Source organism: Ursus americanus, chromosome 31 (genome assembly GCF_024610735.1).
Source record: "Ursus americanus isolate L20-20 chromosome 31, mUrsAme1.1.p, whole genome shotgun sequence".
Taxonomy (NCBI): Eukaryota; Metazoa; Chordata; class Mammalia; order Carnivora; family Ursidae; genus Ursus; species Ursus americanus.
In genome coordinates this window covers 23197274-23217161 of record NC_142157.1, presented here as the reverse complement: position 1 = coordinate 23217161, position 19888 = coordinate 23197274, and the positions used below count along the sequence as shown (strand labels likewise).

General features: G+C 37.7%; 1 protein-coding gene across 1 annotated transcript in view; it reads right to left on the bottom strand.

The window, feature by feature from the left end:
* ITGA8 (integrin subunit alpha 8) overlaps positions 1-19888 on the bottom strand; it is a 171386-nt gene that overhangs the window by 131165 nt on the left and 20333 nt on the right. Inside the window, exons 3-7 of the mRNA XM_045787904.2 lie at positions 15964-16064; positions 14210-14333; positions 8688-8749; positions 7529-7574; positions 524-649 (exon numbers count right to left, since the gene is read on the bottom strand). Of these exons, the coding sequence (XP_045643860.1) occupies positions 524-649; positions 7529-7574; positions 8688-8749; positions 14210-14333; positions 15964-16064 (459 nt within the window). The remainder of the gene's footprint in view (positions 1-523; positions 650-7528; positions 7575-8687; positions 8750-14209; positions 14334-15963; positions 16065-19888) is intronic.

Sequence of the window (19888 nt, the reverse complement as noted above, 5' to 3'; positions counted from 1 at the left end):
TTTTTGTTGCTCTAAAAACTGGAAAGACTGCTAGCATGTTGCCCCTACAGCGTTGGGCAGCCCCATTAATACATACTATATACAATTGGCAAAATATTTTGTGTGCAAGACACTATGATGGTTAGTGTTTGATTGCATAACTGCATACTACAGCCTAAGTTGAAACACAAAAGTAACCATCAAAATCCCTCACTAAATAAGATATTGACTTTGGGGCTGAGGCCAATGTTTTATTGTGTGAAGGAAGTATCCGTCTAGCCTAATTTATTGAAATTTTTAAAATCAAAAAAATGATTGTTGAATTTGAGGAAAGATTCTCTTATGGAGCTTATGAAATAGGCTGAACCTGAAGAAAAGACTTCTCATATGGCTCAACAAAAAGAAAGTCCATTCTAAGCTAGTAAGGAAAGAACATTTGTATAAGTTGCAGAATGATATCAGATAAGTGAGGAATAAAATTTGCATCTACATTAATATGTTTGCCTTTTGAGCAACAGCAAATGTGTGGAGCAATGACTCTCACCAAGGTAACTATCATCATAGGAAGCTGGGGCCACATCCGTCTGTTTTTCTCGAGCCAGTTTCCTTAGAATATCCTTGAACGAGTAATTTGCAATGATATCTGCAATACTGGCAGTGATCACCTGACCTGTGTGCAAACAAATTAACACATTAGCTGAATGAATGCAAGAGGTGGGCCCTCCTTGGGCAGACACAGAACATCGGAATAACATATCCTCTTTTGAAAATAATCATGGAATTGCTTGCATTTTTGATGATGAATTTTACCACCTGCCAAACTGCAAGGTAAAGCTGGTTACAGCTGGATAGAACTTTCCATTCTGACAGAAGAACCAAAGATGAATGACATAATTTTATCTGTCTTCCCAATGCCTTCACAATATATATTCCCTCCATCTCCAAATGAGAAAAATATCTGAGTAAAGACACCTGTTGACAAAATTTATGGATTAAATTTTTAATCTGGAACGTCGTGGCTAGAAGAAACATCATCTAACTTTGAGATCCTCTAGCCAAAACATAACTTCTTATAAGTGGGGAAACTGAGGCCCAGAAAGCATGAGTGCATTCTCTCAGGTCATGTGGTTTTGCTTTTAGGATATTTAACATTAAAACCAAGGTCTCCTTTGGCATTCTAAGAAGACTTTTTGTGTTCTCACAAAATACAGATTAAATCTAAATCACTTAATTAATAGATTGTGAAATCTATCAGTTATGTCAAGGGAGGAAATTACATAACCTTTGAGCCCTTTATTTTTATGCTAAAATGTATACATAAAGCATAAAATTATGACAATGGGAGGCTGTGAGGTCCAGGGAGATCCAGAATTTTAGCAAAAAAAAAAAAAAAGAAAAAAAAAAAAAAAGAAAAAGAAAGGACTCCATGGCTGCCAACAATGATATGGTAAGAACTTTAGCTAATATCTCCCAAATAAAGTCACAATTGAAAGTCTTGAAATATGATCATATTGGGATGGTCAAATATCCAAAAGATGGCCAGCAATTTTCCACCACAATTTCCATGCATTCCTATATTTATAATGGACATCTAAGGAACAAGTGTGATCTCATGCTTTCTGGGAGCAAACTGGAGAAATGATTTCAGGAAACTAACAGTTAATATTAATATTAGTTTTAAAGCCAAATTATTCTTTGGGAATTTACTGATAACTCACACAGTCTTTTTGTTTGAAGTCCAAAGGAATAAAATTATCAAATCTGGCCATAAATATTTCCCAGTGACTGTGCCTGAAATGATTGTGAACAATGTCTACAGAATTTGCTAGTTTTCTCTGGTTTAAAGCTAAATATCCCCTTCCCACCTCCCACATACACACACCCTTTGTTGCCTTTAGCTGCTTCAATAAACATTATAATCTTAAGCCTAAATAAAATTTTGCATTACCTATCACAGACAATGCTTCTAAATCTCCTTGGTATGGCTACTTTTCAGGAAATCATCAGTATCTGACATTTTAACTTAAGGAAAGGAAAGATTTATCTAATCAAGTGAATTAGATTGATTATCTAGTCAAGTGAATTAGAAGAAAATCTTTTTAAACACACATAAATTTTTATTTTAGAACTATCTGCTGCATAAATACAGTTTTTCAGTTTGCAAAATAATTTTAAGACTGAAATGTTAATTATTTGATGTTCATAGTTATACATGTATGAATTAAGCTTAACAATAATTTCACATACAATGTTATCATAAACCCATCTCTCAGAACTCTTCCACTGGCTTTTAAAAAATATTTGTATTTTTTTGGGGTGCCTGGGTGGCACAGCGGTTAAGCCTCTGCCTTCGGCTCAGGGCGTGATCCCGGCATTCTGGGATCGAGCCCCACATCAGGCTCCTCTGCTATGAGCCTGCTTCTTCCTCTCCCACTCCCCCTGCTTGTGTTCCCTCTCTCGCTGGCTGTCTCTATCTCTGTCAAATAAATAAATAAAATCTTTAAAAGAAAATTTTGTATTTTTTTATTATTTTATTTTTTATTTTAATTCCAGTATAGTTGACATACAGTGTTTATTAGCTTCAGGTGTACAATATAGTGATTCAGCAATTCTATTCATTACTCAGTGCTTGTCAAAATAAGTGTACTCTTATTTTGTGTACCCTTCACATATTTCACTCATCCCCTGCCCCCCCCCATCTCCCCTCTGGTAACCATCAGTTTGTTCTCTATAGTTAAGAGTCTGTGTTTTGGCTTTTCTCTTCTTTAAATTTGTTCATTTGTTTCTTAAATTCCACATATGAGTGAAATCATATGGCATTTGTCTTTCACTGACTTATTTCACTGAGTAATATACGCTCTAGATCCATACATGTAATTGCAAATGGCAAAATTTCATTCTTTGTTATGGCTGAGTAATATTCCATTGTTTAAATACTACTTCTTTATCCATTCATCTATTGATGGACAACTGGACTGCTTCCATAATTAGGCTATAGTAAAGAATGCTGCAATAAATATATGGGTGTATATATCTTTTTGATTTAGTGTTTTTGTACTCTTTGTGTAGATATCCTGTAGTGAGATTATGGGATCATATGTTAATTCTATTTTTAATTTTCAGAGAAGCCTCTACAGTGGCTGCACCAGTTTGCATTCCCACCAACAGTGCACAAGGGTTCCTTTTTCTCCACATCCTTGTCAACATTTGTTGTTTCTTGTGTTTTGATTTTAGCCATTCTAACAGGTGTGAAGTGATATCTCATTATGGTTTTGATTTTCATTTCCCTGATGATTAGTGACATTGAGCATTTTTCATGTGTCTGTTGGACATCTGTGTGTCTTCTTTGGAGAAATGTCTGTTCAATTTTTCTGACCATTTTATTTGGATTACTTATTTTTTGATGTTGAGTTGTAGAAGTTCTTTATATATTTTGGATACTAATCCTTTATTGTGTCATTTGCAAATACCTTCACCCATTCAGTAGGTTGTTTTCAGTTTTGTTGATTGCTTCCTGTGCTGTGCAGAAGATTTCTATTTTGAAATAGTCTCAATAGTTTATTTTTGCTTTGGTTTCCCTTGTCTGAGGAGACATACTTAGAAAAATGTTGCTATGGCCGATGTCAGAGAAATAACTGCCTGTGTTCTTGTCTAGGATTTTTATAGTTTCAGGTCTCACATTTTGGTCTGTGATCCATTTTGAGTTTATTTTTGTGTATGGTGTCAGAAAGTGCTCCAGTTTCATTCTTTGACATGTAATTGTCCAGTTTTCTCAACACCATTTGTTGAAGAGACTGTCTTTTTCCCATTGGATATTCTTGCCTCCTTTGTTGAAGATTAATTGAGTATACAATCATGGGTTTATTTCCGGGTTCTCTATTCTGTTCCATTGGCCTATGTGTCTATTTTTGTGCCAGTACCACACTGTTTTGATTTCTACAGCTTTGTAATATAACTTGAAATCTGGAATTGTGATACCTCCACTTTTGCTTTTTCAAGATTGCTTTGGCTAATCAGGGTCTTTTGTGGTTCTATACAAATTTTGGGATTGTTTGTCCTAGGTCTGTGAATAAATCCTGTTGTTACGCTATTTTTTGGCATTTTAACTACTATGTGTCTTGGTGTGCACCTCCTTCAGTTGATTTTGCTGGGGACTCCCTGTACCTCCTGGATCTGGATTTCTGCTTCCTTCCCCAGATTTGGGAAGTTTTCAGCTGCTGTTTCTTCAAATAAATTTTCTGCCCCCTTTTCTCTCTCTTCTTCTGGGATTCCTATAATGTGAACATCATTACGCTTGTTGGTGTCACTGAATTCCTTAAGTCTTTTCATTTTGCATTATTTTTTCCCCCTCACCTGTTCAGCTTGATTGCTTTCCATTGTTCTGTCTTCCAGGTCACTGATCTGTTCTTCTGCTTCCTCTAGTCTATTATTTATTTCATCTCATGTATTTTTAATATCATTTATTGAATTCTTCATCTCTGATTGGTTCTTTTTTGTTTTCTATCTTCTTGATAAGGGTCATTTAGGTCCTCCACTCTTTTCTCAAGTTCCATGAGCATCTTTATGATTACTACCTTAAATTCTCCATTGGGCACATTACTTATCTCCATTTTGCTTAGGTCTCTTGCTGTGATTTTTGTCCCATTCTTTCATTTGGGGCATAATCTTCTGTCTCCTCATTTTGTCCACCTCTCTGTGTCTGTTTCTATGTATTAGGAAAGTCAGCTCCATCTCCTGCTCTTGAAAGTAGTGGCCTTATGAAGACGAGACTGTCTACAGCCAGTGTCACCTGTGCACAAGAACCTGGCATTTCAGAGGTGTCTCCTCTGTGTGTAGTATGTGGCCTGCTGCTGTGGCTGAGCTATTTTCCTTCAGCCCAGTCATCTGCAGTAGCTCTCTTTGCCTCTTGTGGGTAGGATTTGGTCCCCATGCTATTAGTGGGCCAGTCTGGGGCTGCCTTGGGCTTGAGTTGAGTCAGATCAGGCATTTGCCAGACATGCAGTATCACTGAACTTTCCCCATGTTGTTCCCTGAGAAACTTTCATTGGTGGGCACACCAGCTGTCTGTCCCCAGTCCACTGCTGGGGCCATAGTTTGACGGGTGTGTGTCGTTATCTTTCCCTCTCCCCAGGCCGGGATCACTGTGGAGCAGTGCTGGCCCCTGTCAGGGCTACTTGCACACTGCCAGGCTGGCGGCACCATTTTGGATGTCTTCTGGCCAAGCGTGTTAAAGGGGTGGATCCTCAAAGTGCATGGGGGCAGGAGGCAAGGTGTTAGCAAGTTTTGGGCTGGTTTATGGGAGGGGACCTGCAGCAACTGGGACTGAGGCTGGTCTGGCTGGAGCGAGGCAGATCTACTGAAGTGCAGAGGGTGGGCTGATGGTGTTAGCAAGTTAGGTAGTGAGTATTGGCAGCGAGTATTGGCAGCATCACTCTGGTTCCTACAGATGGCATGTTTATGCTGGGGGTCCGGGGAGGAAATGGCACCCACCAGCTCCTTTGTTTCTGAAGAAGTTCCCCAACAATCTCTGCTCCTTCAGCACACACTCTGAGTTTAGTAAACAACTCACCCTCCTGGATATCCCAGGTACTTTACAAGCTGCTGCTTCTATGTTGTATCTCCACGGGGCTGTTTATTGTGCTCTCTTTAAGGGCAGGGACTCAGTTTCCTCTTGCCTTTTTGGCTCTCTCAGAGCTGAGCTCACTGTTTTAAAGTTCCAGGTTTTAAGTCCCACTGGTTATAAGAACTCGTGAAAGTCAACCCCTCTGGTTTTTAAAGCCAGCATAATAGGGATTCATCATCCCCCTGGGGGATCCCCGACGTGATAGTCTATTTCTCTCCCTTCTATGTACCTGCAGTGTCCCTCCCTCCCAAGGACAGCCCCTTGGGTCTGACTAGCTCCCTACCACATCTTCACCCTTCCTACCCTCTTCAATATGGCCTCTTCTCTACATTTAGTTGTGGAATTTGTTTTGCCTGTCTTGGGGTTGTTTTCTGGGCTATTTACACTGATGTGAGTTTATCTAGTTGTATCTCTGGGACAAGGTGAGGCTAGGGTCCTCCTACTCCACCATCTTTCCCAGACTCCCAGCATTTTTACTCTTCCATTGGCTTTTAAATATGATTAGGTGTCCTCCATTTTTTTTAATTTTTAATTTTTTTCAGGTGTCTTTCATTTTAAAAGAAAAACTTCACTCAACTATTCATCTCTCTCATAGTCTACTCTATCTGTACCCTAAACTTTACAGCCAGAATTCAGCAAATATTCTCTGTCATCTCTATGTAGGCATCCCTTCCACATCCATGGCTTTAATTGTCACCAACATGCAAGTGATGGAAGTTTGTATTTTAGCCTAGATATCTTCTCTGAGCTAAAGCCCATACACCCAAACACTTATGTGAAAAAGCTTGGATATCTCAAACATTTTCATATTCAACATAACCAAAAGCAAACTCATAATCTTCCCTCTCCAATGCCCTCCAAACCTGTTTTCTTCCAGGGTTCCCCATCTCAGTGGGTGGAACCCCCCTACAACCATGCAGTTGCAGAAGTCCGAAACATACGCTGGGCATCCTCCCTTCCCTCGCCCACGCATATCCAACCCATTAGCTAAGCTCTTTATTTTCCCTCCAAAGCATCTCTCAAATTTCTCCTCCTTTTCAGGCTGTACTGTTACCACTCTAAGAAGCAAGCACCTTCATTTGAACCTTATAGATTGTTTACCTTATAAACTTACAACAGACTTTCACTTTGTAACTGGTTTGCTGATACCTCACTTTGGCTGACCTCTAATCCATTTTCCATAAAGCAGCCAGAGTGATCTTTTCAAAACAAGATCTGATCATAGCATCCCATGCTTAAAACTCTCCAGTGGTTTCCCATTATTCTCAAGGCAAACAATTAATTACTGTAGTTAAGACCATGTATTTAAACTCCTGCGATCCACCAGAGACTTCTCATTGTTTTCAGGAAAAGAGAAAGCTGCTTATCTTGGCCTGCAAGCTCTTCATGGCCAGGGGGACTGCTCCACACCACTCAGCAGCTCTTCCCCGATCTGACTCTGGTCACCCTGGCTTGCCTCTCTCACCTGACTGTTCGACTTCAGGTCATAGAACCTGTTCATACAGTCCTTTGTCTCTTTACTAGTTACCTCCTAGCAAAGTTCGGATCTCAGCTCAGGGTGCTTGCTTCCAAGTTAGTTTTGACCTTAGGGAAGCTGCTGGTCTATGTAACACCTTTATAAGAATTAGAAGGCATCATCTCGTTTGGGCACCTAGTTCAGAGCTCCCTAAGCAGAGCACAGGTTGTATTTCAGTCCCCTGTCTGCCAGCGTTCAGAGTACAAAACATCTGCAAGAAACACCCTAGGAGAAGCCTCCTACACTCTTATGGCTCCATCGTGACATACCTTCCCTTCACAGCGAGAATCATGTGTGGAGTGTGTCAGGTACTTGAATGTAACAAAAGGTCAACATTTAATTGTTTCTTGTGCCTCATGTCCTTGCTAGTAACAACAAATGGGCATTTCTTCTCTGCTAATGGAACGTACCTTGCCAATAAAAACTTCCCGGTCCTCCTACTATGAGGTCTCCATTCTACAAAACAGAAACAGCAACAATTGGAACAAAAAAACAAAAATAACAGATTTTTTTAAAGGTGGTAAATCATTGTTAATAAGCATTGCTCTAACAATTTGTTATACATAAAAAAGCAATTTTTAAATGAGGCCCTTCTATCGGAGGCATGGCACTCATTTTATTTCCTTGTTTTCCACGATTTAGTGTGTTAGCATATTAAATAATTTCATTTGACTCAATTAGCTAAGTTGAATTCTCTCCCTTGAGGATATATAAATTCAGTTTTTTGGCACTGCCTCAGGTAAGCAAAATATATACAAGTTTAATGCTGTGTAATTTAGCAGACATGATCTTTTGAGCCTTGGCAACAAAAAGGAAATTCGGTTTCTATTTATCTCAAGGCCACAGTAATGCCTATTTTTTCCATACATCTGCAACCACCCCCTCTCCCCTTCTCAGGAGAAAAAGCAAAAACTCCAGACTAGCAAATATAAATTTTTCCTTCTCCTTCCAACCCCACCTTCCAACCTCTGCATCCTTAACTTTCAGTGGGAAAAAAAAAAAAAAAAGGACAATGATGAAAAAAAAAAAAAAAAGAGGCAATGAACTTTGTATGCTGAAGAATTTTTTCTATAGTATTTTCAAAACCATGAAATCTTTGTCTGCTCTTATCTTACTAGGCATCTCTGTTTTTAATTTTGTGAAAGGATGTGTGAATTTTAACACTAATGTTAAATCTCATCAGTGAATTACGGCTAAGAGGTAAAGCAATTTACTGATTCTTGTGATTTTTTTTTTTGGAAGCACATTTCTCTCACTGAGTTTTTGAGATTTTTCATTTAAAATGACTATCACAAGAGATGGGAAGAAAGACTGTTGCTTTTTATCCTGTGTATTTCTGTGCTATTTTAATATTTGTCATCTACATAGATTAATAAAAATAAAGAGCAAACAAAAACATTTGAAGCAGTTGCCAAAACAGGCTAGATATATACCTAAAAGTTCTTTAGGTGGTGGTGGTTTATGGGGCTGGGGATGGGAGTGAAAGACAGAGGGCAAAACCAACCAACAAACAACAAAAAATACCAAACAGATAATACAAATATTAGAATCTGCAAGAAAGGAATTCACCTTATAAAAATCCAGACTAAATCCTGCTTGGCAGTAACCCTGGCCTTCTGGATCAGCATTACCTAGAATGATCAAAATATAGAAACGTTATATCGTCATTCCCAAGATAAATTTTAATAGCCAACTCAGGATATTCTGTTGTTTTCTCTATAGACTTCAAAATTTTAAATGGTCAATATGTGTTTTATATGTTTTAAATTCATTCCGAGTAACTTACGAAATATATTTCCATTTATTTTCTTGTCCTAAATATCATCGTGATTCTGTAGTAAGATCACTAGGAATAATGTCCCTTGGAGCTATTATACTGGGTTTTACAACTCATGTTTGTTTGAAGAAATAAACTCTCCTTCTCTCGGCTATGTTCTGCGGTCTCCAAGTGGCGGTGATGTGTTTCTGAGTTGCCCACATGTTCTGTGGAAGCCACACGTGTCATTCCTAAGGAAATCCGTTGAGCAAGAGAAAGGTAAACAGGTCATCTGGGCTAATGCTTTCTGCAGAAGGCACCAACAAGGATTCCAATTTTCATGCTCTCCTAGAGGATATTAACTTAAAATTATTCTATTATCATTAGTTAGGCACATTTGGAAATTGTATTTCTGGTCACAATGAACTACACGGGCACACTGGAATATCAGTGTTTGCAAAAGAGAAAGCCCTCTAGTAATGGCTTATTTTGTACTCTTCCCAATATAATTCACTAACTGAATGTCCAATAGGTCCTTACCACACCATTTTAAAAATTAGGGGCAGGTCAACCTGTGGATTCCCAGGGGATTGTTATAAAAAGTCTCTAAGACATTAGGAATTGTGACTTATAATGTCTACAGCTTCTAAAGTGCTTAACGTAAAATCAAAATGTAGGTTAGTGGGGGGAATCTCAATCATTATGTAATTTGATATGAACATGCAAGTAATTACTCCTTTTTTATCAAGGATATTCCTGAATGGAAACTAAAATAAGAGCAGGAGAGGAAATGGACATCATCATTGGAAAAATTTATAGACTAGGTGTGCCTGTTCCTGTGCCTGTTCCTGTGCCTTTTGACAGATCTGGCCTTTCTAGCTTTTTCTAGAATGCCTTCTCTTTTTTCTTTCCTTTGGTTAGTCCTTAGCCAATTTTAGCATTGTCATCATCCATTCCTCTCCAGAAGCTCCCTGTATATTTTAATATACTGTTCTATCACATACACTGTATTTTTTTTATGATAATACCTGTTTTTAATTCAAATGTCCATTAATGCCTTTTGGGGTTTCTTTTTTAAAGCTAAGGTTTTGTTTTGTTTTCCCTAGCTTTATTCAGGTATACTTAATATACAAAAAAATGTATGTTTTAATATATGCATTTTGATGAGTTTGGACATAGGCATACATCCATGAAACCATCACCAAAATCAAAGTAATAAGGATTTCTATCACCTACAAAAAATTCTTGTGTCCCCTTGTTTGTTTGTTTTTTTGTGGTAGAAACATTTAACATGAGACTTACCCTTTGTAATTTTTAAGTGTACATTTTACACTGTATTTTTATGAAATTTCTTCCATATTTTAAACTGTATTTTGTGGTTTGTAGTTCCAAATGCTATAAAGTTCCCTAAAGGTTCATCTGTATAACCTCCAATGTCTGGGTACCAGCCTTCTGGAAGTTCATGTGTATAAATATTTCTATATGAATACCTGACATATGATTATGTAAACATATATGCGTGATCTTGAGTATATTTAGAAATGTATTTTTCTCATGTACAAACCTCTTTAGAAATCCTTTTTAAAACCAAGTCTTTCTTTCATTTTTAATATTGTAAATTATTCAAAAAGGAAGAAAATAAGACCATTCTATGAAATTATTTTGCTTCAAAACAGGAAACTGAAAAAATTAAGAGAAAACACTAATTTTTAATGAAACTCATCGAGAAAATGACGAACTTCTAATGTTTATTGGAAACAGTGGTTATAAGAGAATGTGAGGTAATTTTTTTCTCTTAGAGGTACAGTTCATGAGACCTAAGAGAATCTATCCTCCTGGAACTTTGGAGCGTCTGTAAACTTTACAATTATGTCCCAGGATGCACTCAGGAATCCAGGGCATCATGCTGACCACTCGCTACTGTCCGTTGGGAGACCATATGTAAATAATCCTCCCCTGAATTAGGGATGATCATAAGAGCTGTAGGCACGTCATGAATATGAATGAGCAGATAAGTTCCCATATTGCTTAACGTATCAGTGGGGTATGTTTGTGGTATGGAATGAGCATGAGAGAGTTCTTTAAATTCTCTCTTGAAAATAATACTGCTGATGTTCCTTCTGTGAGATTGACCGGACGCTCCTGAACAAGCCGGCTTTGTGTTAATGAACTGTACACTGCCGAGGCCGCTCTTTGGGTGAATTTCAGGAGGAAGAAGTATTTGTAGTAAGAGAGTGACCACGAGGAACATGAAAACTATAGCTGTGTATTAGAGTTGAAAGAATTCTTGGCAGTTTATTTAGCTATTCTGCAATTCAACATAAACTCCAGTTTTACCTTTGTCACGCTGTTCTTTTATTTAGGAAAATAAACAGGAAGTAAATTGGCATCATAATGTGCCCGTGTCACTCAAGACACAAGGCTGCTATAATTCTTATTTTCAGGTAAAGGCTCAGACTCATATCTAAGTGCCATGTGCTGTATTTTAACTTGAATTCTCTCATCACAGAGGCACTCAGTCAAAAAGGCAGAACAAGAGGCAGTGACAAGTTTTATAAAAGATCACCCTCCACGTGGGTCGGAAGAGGATGATATATCACCAAGGCAGGAGGACTGTGAAGCTCATCGTTTCAGCTGTACGAGTTTACTGTGCTGGGGAAGCCTTTTTAGCAAAGCATGAGCAATATGACATGAACAGGATTGATGAAACACGTTCCGCGTTAAATGTCAGCTCTACCGTTAGTTTTCTAAGTAAATTCAGGGCTTTATTTATCTCTCTACCTGACTTTTACCTTTAGCGTAATAGCAACGGCCTCACACTGAACCAAGGAACACAACACTCTGAGTGGGACATGACTCAAAATATGCCTCTTTTGGCTGTTGCCTGTGTCTGGGAAGCTCGCTCTTGCCCTCTCCAATAGCCATTTGCCAAGAGAGCCCCTCGCATGGTCCTGTCTCAGAGCTCCTCTCCCCACCCAGGCAGGGCATGTCACTCCCTACCCACTTGCCTTGTTATATTTTTTTCTTTGTAATACTTTTTGCTATCTGACTTTATATTACGAACTTATTCTTTAAAAAAAAAATCTTTTCATTGATATATAATTGACATAAAACATATTATTAGTCCAGTGTATAACATCTGGGTTTGCTCTATGTATTTACTACAAAATGATCAGCAGTGTCTAGTTAACACCCATCACTACAGATCATTATAAATTTTTTTCTTATGATGAGAACCTTTAAGATCTACTCTCTTGGCAACTTTCAAATATACAATACAGTATTCCTGACTATGTCACCCTGCTGGACTTTACAGCCCCTGGACGTCTTTATCTTATAACTGGATGTTGTACCCTTTGACCACCTTCACCAGTTTCACTCACCCCCCTACCTCTGGCAACCACCAATCTGTTTTCTGTATCTGAGTTTGGGGGGATTTTTGGTTTTGCTTTTGTTAGGTTTTGCATATAAGTGGTATTTTTCTTTGGGATTTGTCTTTCTCTCGCTGACTTATTTTGCTTAGCATAATGCCTTCAAGGTCCATCCGTGTTGTCATAAATGGCAGGATTTCCTTCTTTTTATGGCTAAATAACATTCCATTGTACATATATACAACATCTTCATTATCCATTCATCCATCGATGGACACTTAGATTGTTTCCATGTCTTGCCTAATGTGTGCAGTGCTGCTATGAACAGGGAGGGGAGGTGGTGCCGATATCTTTTTGAGATACTGATTTCATTTCCTTTGGATCTATACTCAGATGTAGAATCACTGGATCTGAACAATTACATGTTTGTTGTCTGTCTCCCCCACTAGAATGTAAGTTTCTTAAAGACTGGGTTTTATTTTCTCTTGTTCTGTGCTTTATTCCCCAAACACAGAATAATTAGTGTTCAATGTGTTGAATAGATACATAATCGAGTCTCATTATCAACAAGGAACCTCTGTTTTAAAGCCATTTAAAATAAAATCTTAATTCACAGATTATTCATCCAGCTGACATGTGTCATGATGTGAGGAAATGGCTAATTTATTTCAATATTTTTAAACAAAAGTCATAATCTTCTCTTTGTCAAAATCTTCCCCCCCAAACCAAGTTAGCTGTTCCACTTTGATCTTTAGATTAAATCTTAGTGGCTTCTTTATTAACCCTCTGATACCACTGATCCATTCTTCATCTTCATTGTTTTATTTCTGATATGTGTTCATTACCTTGCCAAAATTAATCTTGAATTTAAAAAATATTCACACAAAATGGTGAAATTTTACTTACAGTTTTGAAAATCTAATTTGGGATTCGGTTGTTAAAAAATCAATTTCCTGAAATCAGTTACTAGAATGTTCTTTCTAATGACATTTCTTTCCTCAATGTGGTTTGGCAAACCATCAAGAATATGAATGAAAATCCATTGGTTGCTTTCTGACAAATCCCAATGACCGACATGACACATAGAAAACTGGAAGAATTCACAAAAAGACTGAGTAGATCAACCAATTGGAAATGCTGTCCCAAATCTGTGGGTGTTCCACTAAGAAGGGATTAAACAGCAGTGCCACAAAGATGGCACTCACAGGCTTGCTTTTGCTGGAGGATCTCTAGAATGGCCAGATGAGACTTACACTCTAAGTGTAAAAAAATGGGGATTAAACACCTAAAGGAGAGAAGTGTATCATGCACATAACCAGAGCACACAGCTGCCAAAGAAAGCAACAGCTGTCAAGAACACAGGCTGCAGGACGTCTGGGGGACTCAGTCAGTTAAGCGTCCAACTCTTGATTTCAGCTCAGGTTGTGATCTCAAGGTTGTGAGATCAAGGTCCGTGTTGGGCTCTGTGCTGGGTGTAGAGCCTGCTTAAGATTCTCTCTCTCCCTCTTCCCCTGCCCCTCCCTCCCACTCATTGCTCTCTCTTTCTCTAAAAAACAGAACAAAACACCAAACACAGGCTGGACAGAAAGCTGGTGTCAGAGTGTCCCCAGCTCCAAGCACACTAGCTAGCTAAGACCACTCCTGCCATTAAAAAGTGCAGTGGGTGGTCAGAATTCTTCAGATCACAGTGTGAGTTTTGAACAGCAACTGAGAGTTTAAGGCCTAAAATAAGGAACCAGGCAATTCTACTGCAAAATATCTAAAAGAAATTTTCTATAACATGGAAGAGGATCAACAGAATTCTGTCTTGGCCCCCATGTCACAGCAAGGCATCCCAAAAGGCTGTCCATAACCTTTACTCCCATCTCTTTTTCCTTATCGGTAGTGTTCTGACGTTGCCTGCACCATCAACCACAGAAATGTTCTTGAGCGAAATTACAGTTTTAAGGAATAAAATCACTTACTGTTCCGACAAGGAGAGTACTCCGCATATGCACTGAAATTCTGGATTGCTACGTAGCAAGTGCCGACCGGGTCCTTTTCTGGTGTTGGTTTAAGAGTTCTCCAGTGATAAAGAGGAGCACAGGCCTGTGACACATCAAAGACAATATTTTCTTGTCATAGTTTCCTCATACAATGATCGGATTTAGCTTATTGGCTAAGGTATCTAAATTCGTGACAAGCTATGTTAAATTAGGGAGTGAATTAATTGGCTTCCAACATGCTGGTAAGTTCCTCAGTAGTCAGAGTTAATGGAACTTCCGTTACCCTGCTAAGTTTCAGTGCTCAAAGGAAAAAGTTAACTTGAAATATACTTAGTATTATCTTTTTTTTTTTTAAGATTTTATTTATTTATTTGACAGAGAGAAAGACAGCCAGCGAGAGAGGGAACACAAGCAGGGGGAGTGGGAGAGGAAGAAGCAGGCTCCAAGCAGAGCAGGGAGCCCAATGCGGGGCTCGATCCCAGGACCCTGGGATCACTACCTGAGCCGAAGGCAGGCACTTAACTACTGAACTACACAGGCGCCCCTACTTAATATTATCTTATTTCCTTTCACGTAATTTTGAAAATGCAAGCAAACCCCCAAATTAACCATTTTTATTATGAACATGGAATATGATTCCATTTTCAGTGATTCTAAGGGCTTCTACAGCATTGGATAAATGCACAACATGTGACAGATAAATTTTCAGGACTTTGGGTACAATATAGTACCCAAAAGATTATTTTAACCCCAAATAGTTATTAGATGGAATTAGCTTTCCAAAGCAATTCACATGTCATACACCACTAAGGGATAAAAAAAAGTTTTTACCAGTTCTGGAATGTGAAATCCGTATTAATGCAAGTACAGTTCTATAGGGACCATACTGTAAATTCTGGATTTGTAACTGGAGAGGGCTCTCTGTATTTTATACATTACCTGTTTATGTCAAAATCTCCTTGGGGGGTTAACAGACCAAATAAAGCAAGGCATTTCCTTTAGATACTTATTCTTTTTAAATCATAATTCAGGCAGCTTTAAACAAATCCTAAAAGCAAAGTTATTGCTTTATTGTTGTAAGGAAATTAAAGCCAACGGTTTAAAAAATTCTCCCCCCAAAGAATTTCCAGATCAGCCTAATACAGTCATTTATTTCTCAATAACTTAAACATGTATCATTACTTAAATAATAGGAGAATAGAATTATAAACTCATAGCATTTTAAAGCTGAATGATCTCTACCTGGGAATGAGATTTTTTTACTTTAAGAAGTATTAATGTACTCAGAGAATCACCTAGTTAGTAGTTATATTTTCAAAGAAAACTTTCTTTTCGTTTTAAAAATGATCAATGACACCACAGTAGATAAACTTTTAAAGAATCTGAACGGCAGTCGTATTTCTCTGGTCAATTTATAATCAGTCCTTTAAATCAATCTTAAGCAATAAAATATTTACCTCCTTAATATTTAGCTTTTATTTTTCTATCTTCCTTAGTTGTTTTTGAAATATTCGAAAATATCTCACTGATGTGGCAAACAAGCTTTGTGTCCTATAACTTTAAACACTAGAATAGATTCTTTAATTTTAAGCACTAAGTTTATTTTTAGAATGCTGATAAATTTATCATTAAAAATCTGGCATGTCCTTACATGAAAGTATTTTTATAAATATGAGCCTTAAAACATTTCAGAGTATGTATTATTCCAAAGCATCCCCATAATTCATACTCACCACAACTTCCCCTTTGTGAGCTTTCACTGTTGCTCCAAACCACTGATTCGATTTAAATTCTATAGGTTCCTTGGTTCCATTAACTCTGATCTTCCTGTTGTCTGACAAGGAGGACATGGACTTGTTAATAATTTATAAAATGTGGCAGCCAGATATAATACGTAAAAATGAATGTGTCTGTTAAAAATACTTGAAAAAAATTCATACGTGGAGGGGGAGGTTCCAACCAAGACTTTTTATTTAGAAAAATACCAAACAAAAATACATATTTGAACATGACATTTCATAACTTACAAGAAGCATTTTTTTTTACAACTTATGTTTGCAGAGAAAACTGTATTGTAAACTTGATGTGTACTCTCTAGTCTTGAATCTACACGTTTGTCATTGATTTATAAAAGATCGAAGACCAAATATTTATAACTGACCTAAGGAATTCCAAATCTTTTCCAATAGGGAAACACATAGGAATCTCCCTGATCAGAGAAGCACAAGTTTCTTGGCATGAGTTAGCAGGAATGATTGTGAAGGACTCCAAGGTCTTGGTTTTTAACTGAGTAACATGTTTCCATGCAGCCACAGAAAATAACACCTCAACGCAGTTTTATATACACTTTGCAGATGTCAGAATGAGGGGGGCCATCTGAGTAGAAACACAACCCAATTATAGCACACTACAGGTCTTAATAAAAAGCAGATATCTTTTCTTTCACTCTTGATTCCCAGTCAACATATATCCCACGTGGTTCTAACCGCATGGTTCTAACTGGAGCTTTGTCAGTAATAGCTAATGAATTTCAAAAGACATTTGTACCAAGGTATTTTATTTGTATGTGTTTCCTTTGGTATGCATTTCATTTTTCTTCCTTGACTCTGTAATAAATACATTACAAAATGAACTTTTAACTCCTATTAAGTAAGGCCAAAATATACATGTAATTAACATTAAATTGAGTTTACATATGATTACAGACTTTTACAAATTATGTATACTCAATCTTAATCTAAACTTTACATTTTACATGGTAGTAGAAAATCATGAATTTCCTTCTTAAAAACCTTACACTTTTGTTATTTCTGAGCTTTTTTTAAAAACAGGTTCTCTACATCCTTATCCAAAATGCACACAACTAGCAAAGAACTAGAGCATCTTAAAGATTACAGCATAAAGGTGAAAATATAAACATTTCTATTTACATGTAGGCACTTTGGAAGATTGTAGAACTCAGCAACCAAGAATCTTGTCACCATTAACTGGTGATTGGGGACAATTTTTTTAATCTTTGGAGTTTTGATTTCTTCTGTAAAATGAGGCTGAGAATACCTTCCCCCTTTCCTCTTTCACAGGTGATCAAAGTCATGACAATCACATGAGATAAACAAAATTGAAAGTGCTTTCTATATAAGCTGAGAAGCTGTACAGTACAGAAATCACGTAGCCATATAATGGAAAGTCCAAACACTTTACAAATATCTCTTACTTAGAAACTTGGAAACTCAATCTAAGACCACAAATTGGAAAGGACCTCACACACACACATATAATATGTTATTTATTATTGGTGACTTTTGGTACTCAGCAGTGAAATTAGTAACACCTCTCAAGATTAGTGATGTGGCTGTGATTGATTACAAGGAGAAATAGAACACAGTGGCTTTGAGATTTCCAATCTGCTAAAAAATACCATGAAAAGACCAGCACCTCCAAAATTTCAAATATCCTTAAAGGAGATCCCAAAAGGACTTAAGAAAAGCACGTTGCTGGGAGGAAGGAAATGGATTCTGGGAAAAGACAGAAGCCACTTCCAAACTGACCTTGTTTTACTAGAGAAAATGATGTGACTTGGCTTTTGTGACTCCTGAGGCATCTTTTCTGCTGTTCTGAGGCTGAACTATGTAGTAGATTAAAAGTGTCAACTGTGGGTTGTTTTCCAGCAATGAATTTCTTCTGGGCCAAGAATACAAGTGAATGGATTTCACTAATTCCACTAATTCCACTTGCAATCCAAGGATTCCAAGAGAGACTTCCACTGTCCCCAGTCTCCATTTACTGCGATGAGCTTCAATCTTGATGTGTCATCCATTCCTTTATCTTTGAAGGGGACAAACCACCTTTCCAAATTCTGGTTTATTATTTCTGTAAGTTCTCTGACTCTAAATCTAATATCATAGTTTCATAACATTTCAAATGAGCGAAATATACTTGGGCTTGACTATGGAAGTGAACTTTCCCGATTTCCCATCTCCCTTTTCTGAACAAGATTCTTTCATGCCAAATACCCCAACACAAGGCTCTGTGCTATCTGTCACACAGCTGCTCCCATGCAAGGACAATGTGTCTGATTTGATTTGATTTGATCTTTACTGACAACAACACCCAGGTAATATCTGTAAATACTCAGCACGGTTTCTATCCTGCAGAGCCCTCCACCCTACGGCAGAGGGCTGAAAGCCTGGAACATACATTTCCTAGACACGCTTACAAGTAAGACTGTGGTCGAATAAGAGGCTTATGGGAGGCCTGGAAAGAGAAGACGGAGAAGCCATTATGTTCTGGTGGCAGTTGCGGGCATGCACGCACATCAGCAATGACAGATGTGAAGTTCTTTGTGCAGCTCTCAAGCATCCCTTGATAATAATCACTTTTTGGTGCATCAGGCAGCAGAGATCAAGTCCTGAACTTCCGTATTTCTTCATCTGCAGGCAGTGACCTTCCTGACCTTCACAGCCCCAGTCTTTCCAATGGCCTCTCTCTTGGTCTCTGTATGCAACTCCTTCTGAGTTGTAATACTCAAAGTGGTTTTGGTTTTTCTGACCAAACTCCTGCTGATGTACTGACGACACGGGTCAAAGCAATTAGGATAGAGAAATGTGTATCTATAGCAGAAGGAAGGCACTGGTTACCCTAAGTGCATTGTCAACCCCAGAGAACTCTTGGAAGGGCCAGTGGTTCTGGGAGATGGTGGAGACCGTTAGTCACCTAAACAATTCTCTCCTTGGCGTATCACCAACTATGGAGAAAATAAAGCCATAAACTAGAGAAAAGTTTTATAGTGACTGCATGTGATTTAAATCTTTCTAAGCAGCAAAAGACTATTAACAAAATTAGTAAATAAATGAAAATCCAGGTGAAACTTTTTTCAAGGGAAGGATCAATATATTTAATATGTAAAAAATCTCCTGAATCAATAAAAGACTAACATTGTACAGGAGAAAGTTCTAAGGACTTGAATAGGCATTGCAGAGTGAAGAAGAAATTAAAAAGCCTGTAAATTCATGGAGAGGTGCTGAGCTTCAAGTTAAAACAATAATGGCTTAACACTTGTCACCTACCAGTTCCGCAAAAAATATTAATATTCATTCTATTTGCAAGACGATAACTCAACATAGTATTCTGGAAGGGCCATTTGGCAACATATACCAAAGTTTTAAATGTAGTTTTTTAATAGATTTATTTACTTATTTTAGAGAGGGAGAGAGAGAGTACGTGTAGGGGGGGCAGAGGAAAAGGGAGAGAGAATCTCAAGCTGACTCCAGGCTGAGCACAGAGCCCGACTCATGGCTTGATCTCAGGACCCTGAGATCAGGACCTGAGCTGAAACCAAGAGTCAGATGCTTAACTGACTGCACCACCCAGGTGTCCCTAAATGTACATTTTTTTTTTTTAGCCGAAGAATTCAACTTCTAGGATTTGGTTCAATGGAAATAATTACACAAATGCTTTAAGATGCAAGATGAAGATATTTGCCATCCTGGTTTTGATAGCAAAACTGGAACTTAAATATTTATATCCAAGGGATTCAAACAGAAATTTCTGTTATCTATAAAATAGATTACTATCCAACTGTTAAAATATACGTGACAGACTTGTATACACTGATTCAGAATAGTGTCTACAAAATATATTTTTCTTTGTTAGCTCTTC